This window comes from Drosophila kikkawai, chromosome 3R, assembly GCF_030179895.1.
Source record: "Drosophila kikkawai strain 14028-0561.14 chromosome 3R, DkikHiC1v2, whole genome shotgun sequence".
Taxonomy (NCBI): domain Eukaryota; kingdom Metazoa; phylum Arthropoda; class Insecta; order Diptera; family Drosophilidae; genus Drosophila; species Drosophila kikkawai.
Window position 1 is genome coordinate 1416802 of NC_091731.1, and position 18935 is coordinate 1435736.

The 18935-nt window shown below is 42.9% G+C and overlaps 1 protein-coding gene across 5 annotated transcripts in view; it reads left to right on the top strand.

Annotated features, from left to right (window-relative positions):
• Positions 1–18935, top strand: part of nAChRalpha4 (nicotinic acetylcholine receptor alpha4) — a 511483-nt gene that overhangs the window by 328298 nt on the left and 164250 nt on the right. For 4 of the 5 annotated variants that reach the window (XM_070286891.1, XM_070286893.1, XM_070286892.1 and 1 more), the window contains 3 exons: positions 4289–4457; positions 4516–4652; positions 4712–4855. In XM_070286891.1, coding sequence (XP_070142992.1) covers positions 4289–4457; positions 4516–4652; positions 4712–4855 — 450 coding nt within the window. Of the gene's footprint in view, positions 1–4143; positions 4163–4288; positions 4458–4515; positions 4653–4711; positions 4856–18935 lie in introns of those variants that run through there. The other variant, XM_070286896.1, reaches the window with a different exon arrangement.

The window sequence follows — 18935 nt, forward strand, 5'->3', positions numbered from 1 at the left end:
AGCCGACGGGACTACCTTGTATAATTGTATCATGCTATAAGCAGCGCTCTCTGAGAGAAAGAGTAACCTGCTCTCTTTTAGAGAGCGTAGCCTAACAATAGTGTGACCAGATCATTATAACATTAACTGGCCTGCTACAACTCGGCTGCCCTGACTTTGAGATAGGCCTCTATCTCTGACTTAATGCTATAACTTAATGAGAATTTTAACATATTTACAATTCGTTTCAGTATTACAATTTGTTTTTCTTTACTTTACAATATTACAATTACACATTTTAACGTTTTCTGATTCTTCCTTCTTTTTTTCTTGCGCTCCCGATTTGTGTAGAATTTTGCCTAAAAACCACCGGGGTTTATTAACAATTCATGTTTGGTGTTTTTAATAGCTCCCGTTCACTTCGCGTGTGCATGCAACTTTTATATTTGTGTTGTTTAATTCATTTTAAATTACATTTTAGTTTGTATTCCCTTTTGTGTCTATTGCGTTTGTTGTTGTTTGCGTCATCGCGACAGCTATAAACTGTTCTTAGTTCAGTGCTTAACTCACGCTCTCCCGATCTTTTGCTCTCCTGCTCTTCCACTGCCGCTGCACTTAAACCCTTACGCCCTCTATTAATTAACGAAGTACAGTGGTAAGTCACACGGTGAACTCACCGTCACCTGTTGGCTGTGTGATAATATACATAGTGCATCCCAAGTGCATAGGTATTACTGCACGGACAGTAGATGACGTGGCCAAGAATATCGGTGTACGCTACTGCCGTGAGGCCTGCCGCAAGGTGGAGAGGGAAATTATGTCTTTTATGCGGCAAACTAGGGGCGGTTTTAAAGAGCTAAACTCAAGATATGCTCTTGGCGATGGATACTCAATTTAGTAGCCTCAAGCTATTAAATGAGTCTTCTAGGCGCAAAAAAACCGCAACTGGTGTGCAGCATCTAGGCGGATCCCAGCCACCAGTGATAGGCTCTCAACAGCGGCCGCCCTCGACACAGCCCTCGACATCAGGACAAACTCCAAGAATCCTGAGATCGAGTGCTAGAAAAGACTCGGTGTTCGAATGTGTCGCGAGACCGTGTCCCCGGTGTTACCCATTTCCGTGTTGTCTCCTGGGGGGTCCCAACAGTTGTCCTCGCAGAGCTCTAGTCCAAGTCCCTGCCAGGGTGTCAGGCGCGGACTCCCGGCCGAAATTAGTAAGGTGGGTCAGTCTGCCTGGCCAAAACCCCTTATGGCAATTCCACCTACGAAACAGTTATTTGTTTCGCGGCTCTCCCCTGATCGAACATCATAGCTTTTATCCAAAGCAAAGTAAAAGCCGATAGAGAAAAAAATTAAGGTGGAAAAATTTTAATTTTCTTATCCTAGGAATATTTCTTTTTTCAAGATAAATGTTCTTGACGAAGTCTTTGGCATAGTATGCTATGCCCAAACCTGGCCTTAGCATGTGGTTGTCAAACAGTTCGAAGGTAAGACAAAGAAAAAGCGGCCAGTAGGAATTACTCTTCCTAGGCCCGATTTGCCTAGTGCCCCTTCTACGTCTGTCAATTCCGTCCCAAAAAACTAACCAACTCTTTTGGTATCTCCTTTCAGAATGCAAGAGCCTTTTTTTTAATGCAAGACGTTGATGCACTATGTACAGTACATATCAAGTGGAACTTGCGACACCAAGCACGTGCTTGTTAATGTTAGCAGTTAGTAGGCGCGAGGGAAATTAATAGAAAAAAATGCGAGGAAACTACTACTGGCGTGCTGCCGATTGGTTGCTTGCATGCGTACTAAGTGGGTTAAGATTAAAGTTTTTAGTTTTGGGAGGCTATCAACATTACAAGTTATGGTGTACAAATCATTGTAATTTGCACAAAGGACTCTAAAGGGTTCATGCATTTCAAAGGAAGTACTACAGTGGGGCAAAACTAATGGTAAAAAGGATCTAGTGTTTCTTATTGGTACGTGAAATTTAAGCTGACCCAGCAAGTCAGCACTTTCCACATCACCACGGATTAAGTTATGTAAGAATGTAATACCTAGCATGGTTCTACGATTAGATAAAGAGCGTAAGTTAATTAGTAAGAGTCTACTCGAATAAGACGGTAACCTCTGGTTTAAGCCGCGTAAAGCGAAAAGTAAGAAGTTCTTTTGAACCGATTCTATGCGTTTACTGTGGACGCCGTACTGGGGGCTCCAAACGCAGGATCCATATTCTAAGATAGGACGAACAAGTGAAGTATATAAAGATTTTGTAACATAGGGGTCATTGAATTCCTTTGACCACCGTTTAATGAAACCAAGCACAGCCCTGGTTTTATTCACCATGCACGAAATATGATCGATAAAGTCAAGTTTAGGATACAGACGGACACCTAAATCATCAACTATATTAATTTTTTCTTTCATTTAGAGCCATTTAAGTTTAATAAGTTCACGCTGCACCATGTTTGAAAATTGTTAAGATCTGTCTGTAAGTCTGATTAGCAAGTAGCGTCGTTTTATTTTCGATTTGGGGATGATGTAGGAATAAGCCTGATTTGGGTCTATTATGTTGAAGTGTATAGCGTTCTCTCCTAAAGTAGGTAAAGGCGATGGATTGCTACACAGTATACCGAAAGGCAATAAGCCATTTGAGGTGATACATATTGATCATTATGGCCCAGTAGACAATAGCAGATCAAAGAAGCATATATTAGTGGTGATAGATGGATTCACGAAATTTTTTAGGTTTTATACTACGAAAACAACAAACACAAAAGAAGTTTTGAGCGCATTAGCAGACTATTTTCGGGCGTATAGCAGACCAATGTGGATTATATCAGATCGAGGAAGTTGCTTCACATCAACGGATTTCGCAAATTTTGTTGAGGAAAGGAATATAAAACACATAAAAATTGCTACGGGATCACCACAAGCCAATGGTCAAGTGGAGCGAGTAAATTGAAGTTTAGGACCGATGATTGCGAACCTTTCAGAACCAGAAAGAGGACTACACTGAGATGTAGTAGTAGAGAAAGTAGAGTATTCGTTGAATAATACACTGAATAGCAGCATTAAGCAGTTTCCCAGTGAAATTTTATTCGGAATAGCCCAGAGGGGAGAAGATAGTGATGAATTTAAGGAAAAGTTAAAAGAGGAAGAAAAAGTTTGAGAAACGTTAGAGGATGATGATGAAATTATTGAGAAAAACAGGAGAAATTTAGAACAACTGAGAAGAAAATTAGAAGGCGAAGAGGAAATTGAAGAAAATTTAGAAGGGGAAGAAGAAATTAGAGAAAACTTAGAAAGTGAAGAAGAAATCATTGAGGAAAATAGGAAAAATTTAGAACAACTTAGAAAGCAGAAGAAAATCAAATAAAGTCGCAGTTAAAAAAACGAAACCTATTACAATTCGAAAAGAAAGCTGAATTCAGAATACAGAGAAGGTGACTATGTAATGGTAAAGAATTTTGATAGTACCGCAGGAGTTAGTAGGAAGTTAATACCCAAAAACAAAGGACCGTACATTATTGGAAAAGTTTTGAGAAATGATAGATTTTTGTTAAAAGACATCGATGGGTTTCAATTATCTCGAAATCCATATCAAGGAGTTTGGAGCGCTAATAATATTCGGCATTGGATGAAAGATGATAGTAAATCTAGATAAATAAAATTGAAAGAGAATGTTAAAGATAAAAATCAAGAAAATTTTAAACTAAAAGTGGAAAAAAAATTGTACAAACTATATGAATTGTTAACTAATTCTAAGACTAAATTTAATATATTCTTAGCCGAGATAGTGGGCTATCTCAAGGTCAGGACGGCCGAGTTATAGCAGGCCAATTGCCATAAGTGGGGTCTGGGCACACGATTCGATGAGTTACGCTCTCTGAGAGAGCAGGTTACTCTCTCTCTCTCTCAGAGAGCGTCGCTACTGGTTTTCGGGGTGGAAGAGAGGTGCCTACGTGCAGCAAGATCACTGTCATTCGAGCGTACAAATAGTAAAGACGTGTGTGTGTAAAAGAACTAAATAATAAAGAATTAATTAAAAAATCATCCTGTCACATATAATGCATCAACGTCTTTCATAATATGGATATTTAAAATTTTTGTAAATAAAAATTAAATTATATATATAAACAACTTTTGATTTGATTTTTTCTTTCTTTCATATAGATGATGCGATAAAGATCAAGGAGAAAAAGAAATTAAAAAGATTAATACATTTGTTCGAATATTTATGAAATATTACATCCCGCATAAGGCTTTTCAACAAAATAATAATAACTCTTTTATTAATTATGGTTTTTAAATTTTTCAGAAATGAAAAGTTTTACACGTGTTGCGATGAGCCCTACTTGGACATAACATTCAATATAACAATGAGACGAAAAACCCTGTTTTATACGGTTAATATAATTATACCGTGTATGGGAATTTCTTTTTTAACCGTTCTAACTTTTTATTTACCATCGGATAGTGGAGAAAAGGTCTGTAATACTTACTATGACTTTCATAACAGTAATATGCTATTTTCTTCTATTAAAGGTTACACTCTCTATTTCAATTCTCATTAGTCTTCATGTGTTTTTTCTTTTGGTGGTTGAAATTATACCTCCTACATCACTGGTTGTGCCATTATTGGGAAAATATCTTATATTTGCAATGATTCTCGTGTCTATAAGGTAATATTTTCTTAAACCAAATACTTATTTTTATAATTTATGTATAATTATGTTTAAAGTATCTGCGTAACGGTTGTCGTTCTGAACGTTCATTTCCGTTCACCTCAAACTCATAGAATGGCTCCCTGGGTAAAACGCGTGTTCATAGACTTTTTGCCGTCATTTTTGTTCATCAAGAGGCCCACTTACAACTTTGAAACAAGGTAAGTATTCAGAAATAATGCCACATATTAAAAGCTTAACCCATTTATGTAGTTTATTTTTATAATAGGAGGGCATTTCCAAGAAAAATCTTGTTTTAGTTTATAGATAAATTTAGCTTAAACTTTTATATTGATAAATCTAAATCCATCCCCGAAGCTTCAAATGTATTGTCGTTTTTTTTTTTGCATTTGGCAGTGTTGCCGACATTGAGGCTTGGATGTTTTGTTGCCCCTTTAGACGTCCGACTCACCCACCGTCGGCCGTTGTTTCTGCCACCAATCGGCCATCTGTTGGAACTCTGACTCTTATTTATCGATCAGTTGTAAACTGGCCAGGGACTAGGAGGTACTAAGTCTTGACGGCCTCCGAAGACCACTCGATGGTTTTCTGCGAAGCGTCCTCTGTGAAATACAGATAAAAACCAGTCTTAAGGGGCAATTTAGGCATTTTTCGTGTATTTTGTAATGTAGGAAATAGTCAAGCAATTTTTTTTTTTTTTCGCGCGGGGTCCCGCTTCCACCTCCCGCTCAACCGAACGAGGGGCGCAGCCGTGTGACGTACGGCACGAATCGCGAACTAGATAGACGCGTTAGAAAGAAAGAAGAAAAGAACGAGGAAACATTAGGAGAGAACAAAATAAAAAAAAAAAATTTTAATAAGGATAAAAAAAATATACTATAATAAAAATATATATATGTCGTAGATTCGTAAATCTAACTACGCTAAATTCGAATGTAACCAAAACAATGAGCTCCATGTAGAATAAAGAAGTGTGTAATATTCTGATGAGTTGAGTGAGCATCATTTGAGTGTAACTCAAGTGAGCATGGCGCCTGGGGTGTTCAGCTGAGTAGTGTGCTGTGAAAGCATGGTGAGATAATTGACTGGTGTGGTGAGATAGGAAAAGAGACCTATGACAGGTGAATGGCAATGGAGGTGAACGGCTATTCACTTCAGAACGGACAAGGAACACACCCAGGCGACTTGCTGTGCGAAACTCAGAAAAACTGCAGAATCATGGAGGATGAACCGATGTCTCCAACACCACCACCTAGGTCTCCGACATATACATATAAACAAAGACGCATGCAAAATAAATATAAAAAAATATAATGTAATGTTACTATATAATAACTACGATAAATAAATAAAAACGCATGCAAGATTAAACTACGATGCCATACTAAAAACGCATGCAAGATTAAACTACGATGCTACACTACGAGCTAACTCTACAAGTATTAAAGTTTTTAATATGGAAGGGTTATCACTACGAATAATAATATCAGAGAGGCGGTTGTAACCCGTACATAAAACCGTAAAGGGTTCATGTACTTCAAACTCTCGCCTACAATGATTTACTACTAAAGGGATAAGGGTTCTAGATGTTAGTCGGGGAACGTGGAAATTGAGCTGCCCCAAGAGATAGGGGCTCTCAGCCTCACCGTTTATTAAGTTGTTAAGAAATACGACACCAAGCATCGTTCTACGGTTAGCTAGCGAGGGTATGTTAATTAATAGAAGTCTACTGGAATAGTATGGTAGTCTCTCTTCAGCATCCCAAGGTAGGCCACGGAGGACGAAAAGTAAGAAGTTCTTTTGTACAGATTCAATACGGTTAATATGGACTCCGAATTGAGGACTCCAGACGCATGAACCATACTCCAATATAGGGCGAACTAACGAAGTAAAAAGGGTCTTCGTTATATAGGGGGAATCGAATTCCTTCGACCATCTCTTAATAAAACCGAGCATGCCTCTGGCTTTATTAACCATGCACAAAATATGTTTAGAGAACGAAAGTATAGGGTCTAAGCGAACGCCTAAATCATCAACAAGAGATATTCTTTCAAGAGCACAATCATTTAGCATATAAGTGGCAAACTGGGGAGTGACACGTGAAAATATCATCAGCTTGCAATTAGAGCTATTGAGATGTAATATATTAGCACGACACCATGCTTGAAAGTTATTAAGATCCGATTGCCGGTCTGACTGGCAAGAGCTGTCCTTATACTGCAAGCATAGTTTAACGTCATCAGCGTACATAAGTACTCTTGAGTTCATTAGAACCAGCGGGAGGTCATTGATAAACAAAGTAAATAGCAGCGGGCTGAGGTTTCTACCTTGTGGGACGCCAGAAGTGACTCTGAGGAATTTGGACAGAGCATTTTTAAACAGAACCTTTTGAGTTCTGTCACTCAAATAACTCAAAATCCATTTAAGAAGATCGTCTGGAAACCCGATTGAGTCAAGCTTCCTTACAAGAAGAGAGTGATTAACCGAGTCAAAAGCTTTACTGAAGTCTGTGTAAATCACGTCGGTTTGAAAGTTACGTTGGAAACCTCTAATAACGAAAGAGGTGAGTTCCAGGAGATTTGTAGTGGTCGGTCTGCATAAATGCTGCAAGTGGGGAGTAATTACATTCTCGAAAAGTTTTGGAATTGCCGACAACTTACAGATTCCTCTGTAGTTGCTGGCGTCCGATTTGCTACCGTTTTTGTGGAGAGGAATGATAAATGATTCCTTCTAAATAAGGGGAAATTCTGAGGTTTCTAAGGATAAGCTAAACAATTTCAGAAGATGATTGCACAGAGCCCCAGCACAATACTTGAGCACGCAGCCTGGTATTCCATCTGTTTTACACGATGAAGATCCGAACTAAGGGAGCTTTCGTTTAAAATAGGACTGAAAATCAGGTTCGACCTGGGCAAATCAAAGAGTAAGTCTGAGCTAAGCTATTTGAGGAAGAATAAGTAGTTTTGAAAAAGTCGGCAAAGAGATCGGCGATGATCAGAGTTTGCTGTAGTGTTATTAAAAGAAAGCAAGGAAGGATATAGATTGGGTTTTCGTTTAGTATTAAAAAAGTTATAAAACTGTTTCGGGTCGTGCGTGAACTGAACCCAACAGCGAGTTACATAACTTTTATAACACTGTGCGTTAAGCACTAAGATACCTTGAATGAACAGTTGGAGAACAAGTACGTTAATAACTATTATAAAGCCTAGACTAAACTTTTTTTGGTGTGTCAGCTCTTTAGTGAACCAAGGTGCTTTACTAGAAACCGACGGATAGGTTAACGGAACACACGATGCAAAAAACGCATTCACGGCACTGTACAAAATATCCACGGCGGACGCCATGTCAGTGCACATGTAGAGATCAGACCAATTAAGTTCAGAAATTAAGATATATAGCCTTTGAAAGTTTGCTTTACGAAAGCAGCGAATTTTAGGAGCTTAGCGACTCAGATCAGATTTGGTCTTTACGACAGTCCCCAAATCGATGGTCACTTCCAAAGTTGGATGGTAAGGGTCTTCAAGAAGCATCAATGGATCAACTCTTGTTAAGTTTACACCTACAGGATCAGAGACGAAACACAGATCTAGTAATCGATTTAAAGAATTTAAGACATGGTTAACTTGTGACAAAGAAATGTCAAGCTAGACATCTATGAGGTAATGCTGTGCCACAGTTTGGAGGACATTGGACGTACCATCTGATGACCAACGAGCTCCTAGAGTTATTAGTTGGTCTCTATCTGAAAGCATGTTGGAAACAGCCTGAATTGCCGAAAGGTGTTTCCAATAAATGGGCTCTTCAGCAGATGGAGGAACGTAAGAACAGGTTATATAGATAAAACTACCTGGAAATGATAGTTTTACACAGATAAATTCAATACCTGTGAGATCGTCAATTTGAACCATTTCGGAACTAAGGTTGGAATTAACGGCAATTAAAACTCCACCTCCTCGCTGGGAAAGACGGTCCAATCCATAAGTTGTGTACTTACCTGGGAAAATTTCGGAGCTGAGAATCTCCGGCTTTAACCAGGTTTCGGTAAACACAATCACCTGGGATGCAAACGAAACACTATCAGAATACAATTTAGAGAGCTTGCTGCGTAAGCCTCTAGTATTCTGATAGGAAAGTAGGAGGGAGGTATTTAGTTTTTTGGCACTGCCGTGACGCCCGCGGTCGCTGTGGTTTGTGCCGGCCGTGAAGGCCGTATTTTCTTTATTTTTACCTCGTACTCCTTGACTGCAGCGTGCTCAGGCCAGAAGTCACCAGAACAAATTGTGTCAAAAAGGTCGAGGGAGACACTTATCTTGAAAGATGAGATGTCTCTGGGGTATGAAAAATTGAATTTTTCTACTTTCACATTATTGGCTTGAATTTTGCTCAGTATGTGAGCTTGTACATCTTCAGATGCGAGGACAGGGGCAAGCCGAGAAACGAATATTGTTTTTAACTTCGACTTCAGCCAGTGCCCTGTGGGATAGCTGATATTTTTTTTTAAGTCTGCGGTGTCAGAGATTGAGACTCCGCAGTGGACTCAACTAATAAAACGGGCGGTGCTGCTGCGATTTCATTCCCGGCAGGTTCGATTGCCGAATCTTTAGCCGTTCCCGATCTCAACACCATTGGAGTTGGTGTCGGTGCCGGGGGCTTGGCCGAGGGGGTATGCCAGATCGTAGGTTGCTGGGGCTCGCCCAATTGCTGCCGACCAGAAGCTGATTTTTTGCGCTTTGGCGACTCACTTAACAGCTTCATCCCGTTAAATTGAGCGTCCAGCACTGTGAACAGGTCATTCGCTTTGCGAAAATGGACCCTAAGCTCATTAAATCCGCCTCTGGTCTGCCGCATGAAGGATAACATTTCCTTCTCAACCTCCCGGCAGGCATGGCAACAGTAATGTATGCCTTTATTGGCAGAAATTACGTCAGCGATACGGCCCGTTAAGTCGAGACACTTAGCGTGTACGACCGCATCGCAAAGCCAGCAATAAAGGCTGGGCTGTTCTGCCAAAACTTCTTTTTGCAAGCCTTTAATAGCGAGCGTATTCGACGAGCTTTGAGTTGGACGTGCTTTACATCGGTCTACATTTATTCAAAGTTTTCTTAGTGAAATCCTATTTATCAAAGCCCAAATTTTCGGCAAGTGGTCGGTGTTTCCGTGATCTTCTTAATCAGTAAACAACCGGACCTTTTTAAATAAAGTCTGTGACTTTATCGTCGTAAAACAATTTCGGTTTTACAATTGCCTTGCCTTTCTATTCTTGTGCATTGTGTTTACCGCTTATCGCTGCATCGCCTTGTGTTTTTGTTGGCGCTAGCTAAATCAATAACACAAATTTCTTATTTTTCAGCGCTTAGATAAAAGCTTTTATTTTTGCGCTCTTCGCTTCTTGTTTTGATCGGTCTGTTCGCCGCGAAACTTAAACAATTTTTTTTTTCCAAATAAACAATTGTATAATTTGTTTTGATCGGCCATTTCGTCGCGCAAATATATTAATCCAATTCGTAATTTACTTGGATAAAGTATTTTTTTTTATTCCAAAAATGGCTACATGTTGTTTCTCTAAGTGCCCGAACGGCCAAAAAACTTTTTCGCGGCATGTCACTGTCTACTGCTGGCTCTGCGATAATATCGCTCACATTGGATGCGCCGATCTGGGGCAAAATGGATCGCGTATCACCGATCGCATTCGTGAAAATCCTGGATTGGACTGGACGTGCCCGAGCTGCCTGCATATCAAATCCGATATGCGGGTCTTCATGAGGCAGACTCACCTGGAGTTTCAGTCGTTGGCGGCCGGCTTTAAGGAGTTGTCAACTCGCTTCCAGAAGGCGGAACACCATTTCAAGTCGCTAAAACTGCTAAGTGACCCCGCAAACAAAAACAAGAGCAACCTGTCTGAAAAGTTCTTATCTCTTCCAGACCCTGAATGCCCCCTTATGCAGTTCACCCCACGTGCCAAGCCTGCAGCCGTGGATAACGGCTCTGGTGATGATGCATCATCGATCACAACTTCTATGGTTGAAGATCTTGTCAGGCCGTTGGATCAGCAGCCTGTCAACGTTGTCCAGGCGTTCACGTTGCACGCTGCTGCCTCTGCTGAAGTTGCTGCACCAGTCCCCATTCTCGGAGGGGGCGAAGCCACCATGCTCCCGGTTCAGCAGCCTGTCTACACCGATCAGGCATCCACGTCGCGTGCTGCTGCCATCAACGACGCGTCGGTGGTGTCAAATCCCAACCCAGTGGCTCCCCCGGTGGTCACTATCTCGGTGCCGGCCGTTACCAGAAGCGGCCCCCAACAGTCGACAATTTCTGGCGTTGCCAAACGCGGACCGGTGCCTTTGGCTGGTGTTGCTCCGAAAAAACAGATTTTTGTTTCCCGCCTCAATCCAGATGCTTCTGAGGGCGACGTTAAGACCCACTTGAGCAGCAAATTAAATGTTTCTGTTACTGAATTTAGTGTCTCCAAATTCAATTTTAAGGAAAGACGTGATATATCTTCGTTTAAAATTACAATTTCTGACCAACTATTTTCTAAGGCTCTTGATCCTTCTGTGTGGCCTAAGCATGCAATTGTTCATGAATTCGAACACAAAAGTACTCCTCGTGCTCGCGGGCCTCAAACTCCCTCAACTAGGCCTCCAAAAAACTAATAGACTCTTTTGTTCTTCACTATCAGAATTTTCGTAGTTTACTTGGCAAGCTCAGTAGGCTGCACGTCAATAGTGTCTCTTTCGATGCCAATGTTATTGTCTTTACAGAAACATGGCTCAACTCCTCTGTGTCTGACTCTGAGATTTTTTCAGGGAACTATGCCATCTTTAGACGTGATCGTCCTATACGGACAGGCGGTGGTGTTCTCATTGCGGTTAAATCCGATCTGGTTTCCAATATCATTTCTAAAACTGACACTGATATAGAGTTTGTGGCGGTTCGCAACCAGGTTTACGATTATTCTATCTACGTTTCATGCTCGTATATTCCACCTAGGTCTGACACTGATATTTATATGCAGCATTTATCCTTAATTCAAGAAATTCATTCTTCCCTTGGTATTAATGACCACCTTATCGTCACGGGTGATTTTAATCTACCCTCCATTTCCTGGATGCCCTTACCTGATTCAAATGTTCTTGTTCCCACCTCACCCCACGATTTAATTCATGGTCTCATTGACCATTCTTGGGACAATTAAATTTTGTTAGGAACTGCAGTAATAACGTCTTAGACCTCATCTTTGTCTCTGAGTTTGCCAATGCCTACGTCACTAGAATTGACCCTCTTTCTAGTCCTGAGGACGCTTATCATCCCACTTTGGAGCTAACCCTCGAAGCCTCCACACCATTATTATTGTGTCCGGAAGCTGAGCCTGCAACGTTTCGTTGCTTTCGAAAAGCTAAGTTTACAGAAATGAACCATCACTTATCCTTAACGGATTGGACTTTCTTGAACTCCACAGAGGATCCCTCAGACATTGTTAAGCGTTTCTATGAAATAATGTACTCAGTTTTCGACATGTATGTCCCTTCATTTCCCTCACCAGAAGTTTCTCATAAGCCCCCTTGGTTTTCTCGTCGGCTTTCATATCTAAAAAATCTGAAATCCAGACTGTTTAAAAAGTATAGCAAATCTGGTCTTCAAGTCGACCATTCGAGATATTTAACTGCTCGTACAAATTTCCTAGCACACAATTCAGAATGCTACAGAAACCACTTAAATCGGTGCAAAATTGAGTTTCAGGCTAACCCGAAGCAATTTTACGCTTTTGTAAACTCGAAACGGAAATCTCACCAATTTCCTTCATGTCTTCATTTCGAAAATGCTTCCGCTTCCAATGAGCCTGATATCGCGAACCTGTTCGCAAAGTTCTTCCAGACTACATACTCACAAACTAATTTCGATAATAACTCAGAGTATTCTTTTCCACTCCTGCATTCCAATTGCATTTTTATGCCTGTAATCAGCGAAGATGAGTTTTCCTTAATCTTAGAACAATCAAACTTTCCTTTTCCTCTGGTCCAGATCTTGTACCTAGCTGTGTTCTGAGAAATTGTGCCAGCTCATTATGTAGACCATTGTCTAGACTTTTTCAGTTATCACTTCAGCATTCGTTTTTCCCCAAAGTTTGGAAAGAATCGTTTATCATTCCGCTTCATAAAAAGGGCAGTAAATCTAATATTGAACACTATAGAGGTATTGCAAAACTTAGTGCGATTCCCAAATTATTCGAATTTCTAATTACTACTCAGCTTCAGCACCAATGTAGCTCAATAATGTCCCCCTCACAGCATGGCTTCATGAAACGTAAATCAACGTCTACAAATCTCCTTGAGTTTGTTGCTGTCATTAGAAACGCATTTAAAAATAACACCCAAACCGATGTTATCTTTACAGATTTCAGCAAAGCCTTCGATTCGGTGAATCATCAATTACTGCTGAAGAAACTTTGTCTGTTGGGTTTTCCGGTTACGTTGATCAAGTGGATTTCTACTTATTTGTCGAACCGTACTCAAAGAGTTGCATTCAAGGGTTCATTCTCAAACCTTGTTCACGTGACTTCTGGTGTTCCTCAAGGGAGCCACCTCGGTCCTCTTCTATTTGGCATTTTTATAAATGATCTGCCCCAAGTTATTCTCCACTCTTACGTCTTGATGTATGCTGATGACGTAAAACTATGTTTGCCTCTTGTGAATCCTGACTCTGCTCAGCTTTTGCAAGCTGATTTAAACAACATGATGTCCTGGTGCACTCACTATTTATTGTTTCTTAACAACTCCAAATGTAAATACATGTCGTTTTACCGCAGAAATTGTTTCCAGGCTAACTATTCCTTAGGCACGAGTGTTCTTGAACGTATCCACTCTGTAACGGATCTTGGTGTTCTATTTACCCACAACTTGAGCTTCACCGATCACATCGGTATAATTGTTGGTAAAGCAAAGGGTGTTTTTGCTTTCGTAAAACGATGGTCTAAGGAATTCGATGATCCCTACACTACAAAACTTTTATGTATATCCCTGGTTCGGCCCATACTCGAATATTGTTCGTGCGTATGGTCCCCTCAATATGCAAAGTATCAGGATCTTATCGAATCGGTACAGAAACAATTCCTTTTGTTCGCTCTTCGGGGTTTAGACTGGGACCCACATCGCCACCTTCCTCCGTATGCCGACAGACTACGCCTTCTGGACCTGCCCTCTCTTAAGGATCGTCGGACCTGCCATGGCGTGATGTTCCTGCATAAATTAATAAATGGATATATTTTTTCCAGTAATCTTCTTAAACAAATACGCTTTTCAGTTCCTTCTAGGCCATCACGTTACTTTCGGCCTATAGCTTTGGATATTTGTAAAACTAATTTCGAGGCACACGATCCTTTTCGCGTTTTATGTTCGCTTTACAACGACATGTACTCTCTGTTATATTTTGAAATGTCATTAGACTTTAACAAAAATAATATCTTAAGACACCTATCCTTGCCTCTGACCACCTGATGTGAGTCGGAGCATATCATTAAAAAACACTCCTTATCCGGTCTGGTGTAAGGATATGGATTTAAAATGGCAGATATTTGCTATTCTTAATAAATAAATAAATAAATAAATAAATAAACATTATTCGACACCATTTTACACAACCTACAACCACGGTGCACCAATAAGCAGAGCCGAAACGAAAAAAAAAAAAAAACAAGAGAGCGGGAGCGTAAGCGTGGGTGAGCAGAGAAACAACAATTCTTGGAACCGCTTAAGTGCAGCTACATAGAAGCAAATAAACGGGACAACACAAAGAGGAGACAGGAAAACGTAAAAACTAAAAGTGATTAGGAGTCTGGTGCGGCTCGCTCTCTGATGGCTGTGGGCCACTCTGGCACACTGCTTGTGCGCAGTGCTTTGGGACCCTGCTTTGCGCACTGCTTCTGCGCCCTGCTTGTGCACACGGCTGGTGCGTACTGCTTGCAATGCCGACGGGGTGGCAACTCTGTCGGGCTCCTGGCGGAATTTTACGCCAAGGGGTCAGGGAGGCGTTGCCTAGCTACGGCTCCACTCCGATTGGTCGCGGAGGTGGGCTGCGGTTCGGGAAAAGGACACACTCGCAGTCGCGGAGACGCACGGCGCACGGAAAGGCCAGTGCGGTGGGTCGCGGCGGCTGTAGGTGAAGAGTCCCTAATTTCGGAGTGGACAACGGAGCGGATGCACTCTTAGTCGCGGCGGCACGCTGTGCACGGAAAAGCCTATGCTGGCGTGACGCTGCGGCTGCGGGAACGAACAGGATCCCTAATCTGGGCGTGGGCAGAGGAGTAGATGTACTCTCAGTCGCGGCGGCGCTCTGTACACGGAAGATCCTGTGCTGGCGTGACGTTGCGGCTGCGGGCACGGTAAAGGGCACGTAGGAACGAAGGAAGGCTGGACGTGCGCAAATAGTTGCGGATGGAAGTTCCGAAACGCAATATTTGTGGTTGTGGGTTACCTGAGGTCATTGATGGGATCCCCAGACACCAGTTCGGGTTCTTAAAAAGCCACGGTACCCTAGAACAGCTCCACCGTGTTGTCGACTTCATATCCGAGGGGTATCAAAGGAAGCAGTATGTTGTGGCTGCTTTCCTTGACATCCAACAGGCCTTCGATAGGGTCTGGCAGGAGGGGCTCCTGTCTAAGGTCAAAGAGCTTCTGCCACCACAGCTCTACGAGGTCATTTGCAGCTACCTCAAGGACAGGAGCTTCCAAGTGGTCCAGGATGGAGTTGCCTCTACCACCAGGAGGATACGAGCTGGTGTTCCTCAAGGAAGCGTGCAGGGGCCCACGCTTTACAACCTTTTTGCCCACGATGCGCCGCTTCATCTAAGCTCTGAGAGCACATGTACTGCCACGTACGCAGACGACACTGCAGTACTGGCCAGGTCTAGCTGCATCTACAGTGCGACGGACAAACTCCAGTTACTTCTCAAGAAGTTTGAAAACTGGGCCTGTAGATGGAATGTGGCCATCAACACAGACAAGTGTGCGGTGGTCACATTCACCCTGAGGCGTCAGCGGGGCAGAGAACAGAGGAACCTGAAAACGGGGTCAAACTATTCGAGAAATACGACTAAGGGCGGATTTGGTTGTTAGTTTTTATTGTTGGGCTTGGTTATGTATGAGCCTACTACTGCCTTACAGAAAGCCTGCAACTTACGGTTCTGGCCCACGTGCCGAGGGCCGTGAAGCTGCGGATCGCGTTTTGCTTCCAAGAATCGGCGCGTGGGTTCGGAATCTCTTGTGGCTAATTCGCGGTTCAAAGGATCGGCGCGGTCGTTGGCGTGGGTGGTTGTTAAACTTGTTCGCGGAGCACGGCGATGGGCACGTCTGATCAAGTCGAAAGTCACCAGCGGATGAGATCGAGTGCTGAAAAACGTGAGCTGTCATAGCTTTCGTGAACTTGTGTGTCGAACCAGTTCACCGCGATCCGAACTAGTTCGGGCTAGTTCGACTATTCGACTGTTTTTCCCGGTCCGGCAGATTCTAGGGTGCCGAACTTAGCTTATGGTTTTAAATTATCTATTTTTACATTAAGGATACTACAAATCTGCGTCTGTTAAGGCTTCAGTGCCAACTTAAGTATTTAATTTATAAAAATCTCTATATATGGCTCCAGTGCCGACTTAATTCTAATGCTTAACGTAGTGATAGTGGGGATATTTATGTGTACTTATTATTTTAATTCTTAATTTAAAAAAAATGTTGTGCGCCTTTCCGAATAGAGGCGTCACAATCTTTATCTTGTATTTTAACCTAAAAAACAAAAAAAAAACAAGAAAGGAAGCTAACTTCGGCACGCCGAAGTTTGTATACCCTTGCAGATATTATTTCATTGCATTTTACCTATACTTATTATGTTGAGAGTTTGACAGTTACAGTTTTACATTCCCAGTTTTACATTTTCCCTACACCTACCGATCGGTTTATATGGCAGCTATATGATATAGTTGTCCGATTTTCATAAAATTTATACCAAAATTCTGAACTAATAAAATAAGCTTATATCTCAGAGTAGATAAAAATAGTTTGAAAAACAACGAAGTTATAATTTTTTTTCTATTAATTTCCTGATCGTTCCTATGGCAGCTATATGATATAGTCGTCCGATTTTCATAAAATTTTTACCAAAATTCAGAAATAATATATAACATAGTGCACATATGTTGAAATACAGCTAAGTTATAATTTTTCTTCTAAAAATTTATCGAACATTTGTATGGCAGTTATATGATATAGTCGTCCGATCCGGCCCGTTCCGACATATATAGTAGTGAGAGCATATAGAAGACTATATGCAAAGTTTCATTCATATATTCGCATTCGACCTTCGTCGAGTGCAGACGTGCTTACGGACGACCGCTACGCGGGGTTTATTCTCGAAGTGTTTTTTCATGGTGAAAAAGTAAATTCGGAACTCTAAACTACTTACTGTCAGCTAGGCCAAGCCCTACAGTGCGTATGACATATGGACACTAGTGCGTGAGACGTGTTTTTGAGCTGCAAAGTTCATTTATATGGTGCCACGCGTAACAAGCTCAAAATAATGAGCGGCGATCAAAAGAATGAGCGTAGAACCTCTGTAAACCAAAGAAACGGTGTTTTCTCTTATTTCTCAACTCGCGATATCGAAGCAGAAAAAACGTCTACCAAGCCCAACCCGGCTCTACTGACCGCTGACGGCACGAGAGCGCGCTATTGCTCTCCCGCCCTACTTATTCCAGCTCCTACATCTTGGAGCTCCCAATGCCAAACCCCACCACCAGCGGCTTCGATGGAAGACGCACCAACAACAAGCAGAGCTGCAATTTCTGCAAACGCATCAAAAGCAACAGCAACAACTAAACCAACGTCCAATATTGCGAAATCGGTGCCAACGGCCGCAGCGCAAAATACAATGGTAACAAAAACCGTGAGCTCCGATAAGCAACAAGCGGTTCCGGCCATACAGACTGGCATGGATCGCTACATCCAAATTAAGCGTAAGCTTAGCCCCCATAACACGGTTGGTAACAAGCCTAAGATCAACCGTGTCACCAAAAGCTGAACCACTGCGCGGCAGCACACGATTTGCTGTCGCAATCGATCCGAGAACGCGGTGTCGATGTTGCCGCTATCAGTGAGCCGTACAGGGTAGGCCCTGGCCCTTACTGGGCGGTGGACAGCTCTGGCAAAGCTGCTCTGTGGTCATGCGGCATTACTCCCAAGAGATTGTCTGACGTACGCTCGGAGAGAGGCTTCGTGCGTGCCAAGATGGCAGGCTGGTGGATGTTCAGTGTCTATCTGGCGCCGAGCATGTCTTTCGAGGATTTTGGTGACGCCGTGGATCGGCTAGCCGCAGACGCAAGGTGCCACACTCCGTGCCTTATAGCCGGAGACTTCAACGCCTGGGCGGTGGACTGGGGCAGCTCCCTAACCAATGCCAGAGGCAGGACCCTCCTCGAGGCGTTCTCCACGCTAGACGTCACACTCCTCAACACCGGGGCACAGCCCACCTTCAGCAGAGCCGGGGCGAGTTCGGTGGTCAACCTCACGTTTGTGAGCTGCTCCAGGGCTAGCCAGTGCACCTGGGTCCTGAGCGATGTCTATACGGGGAGCGACCACGCGGCGATCATCACCGCGTTGGATATAGAGCGAGCGCAACCCACACCGCGGCTTCCCCAAGCTCGTAGGGGATACAAGGCCGATACACTGGACATCCAAGCCTTCGCAGAGCATTTGCAGAGGTTGGAAGTAAATGGCTCTGCAGAGCAGATGGCGGAGTCTGCCATGATCCAACTGCAGACCGCATGCGACGACTGCATGTCTGCCAAGCGCGCCCACACTCGCCACAGGGACTCTGTGTACTGGTGGAACGAGACGATCGCCGCGGCCAGATCGGAATGCATCAAGGCAAGGCGTCGGTATCAGCGCTCCTACCGCTCGAGCTCCCACCTGGAGAGGCGGTCAGAGTTCCATAGATGCCGCAAGGCTCTCAAGGCGGCAATCCGGGCTAGCAAAACCCAATGCTTCCACGACCTTTGCGACACCGCGGACCACGATCCCTGGGGAAACGCCTACAGGATCATCGTAAAGAAGATCCATGGGGCAAAACAGGGCGCCCCGCATGACGCGGAGAGCATCGACAGGATAGTCGAACACCTGTTCCCGAGGACGGATAACCCTAGAGACACGCTGGAGATAGCGACGCACTCGCTGGAAGGGTTCGAGCCAGTAACGGACACGGAAATCCTGGCGGTGGCGATGAGAATCAGGGAGGCGAAAG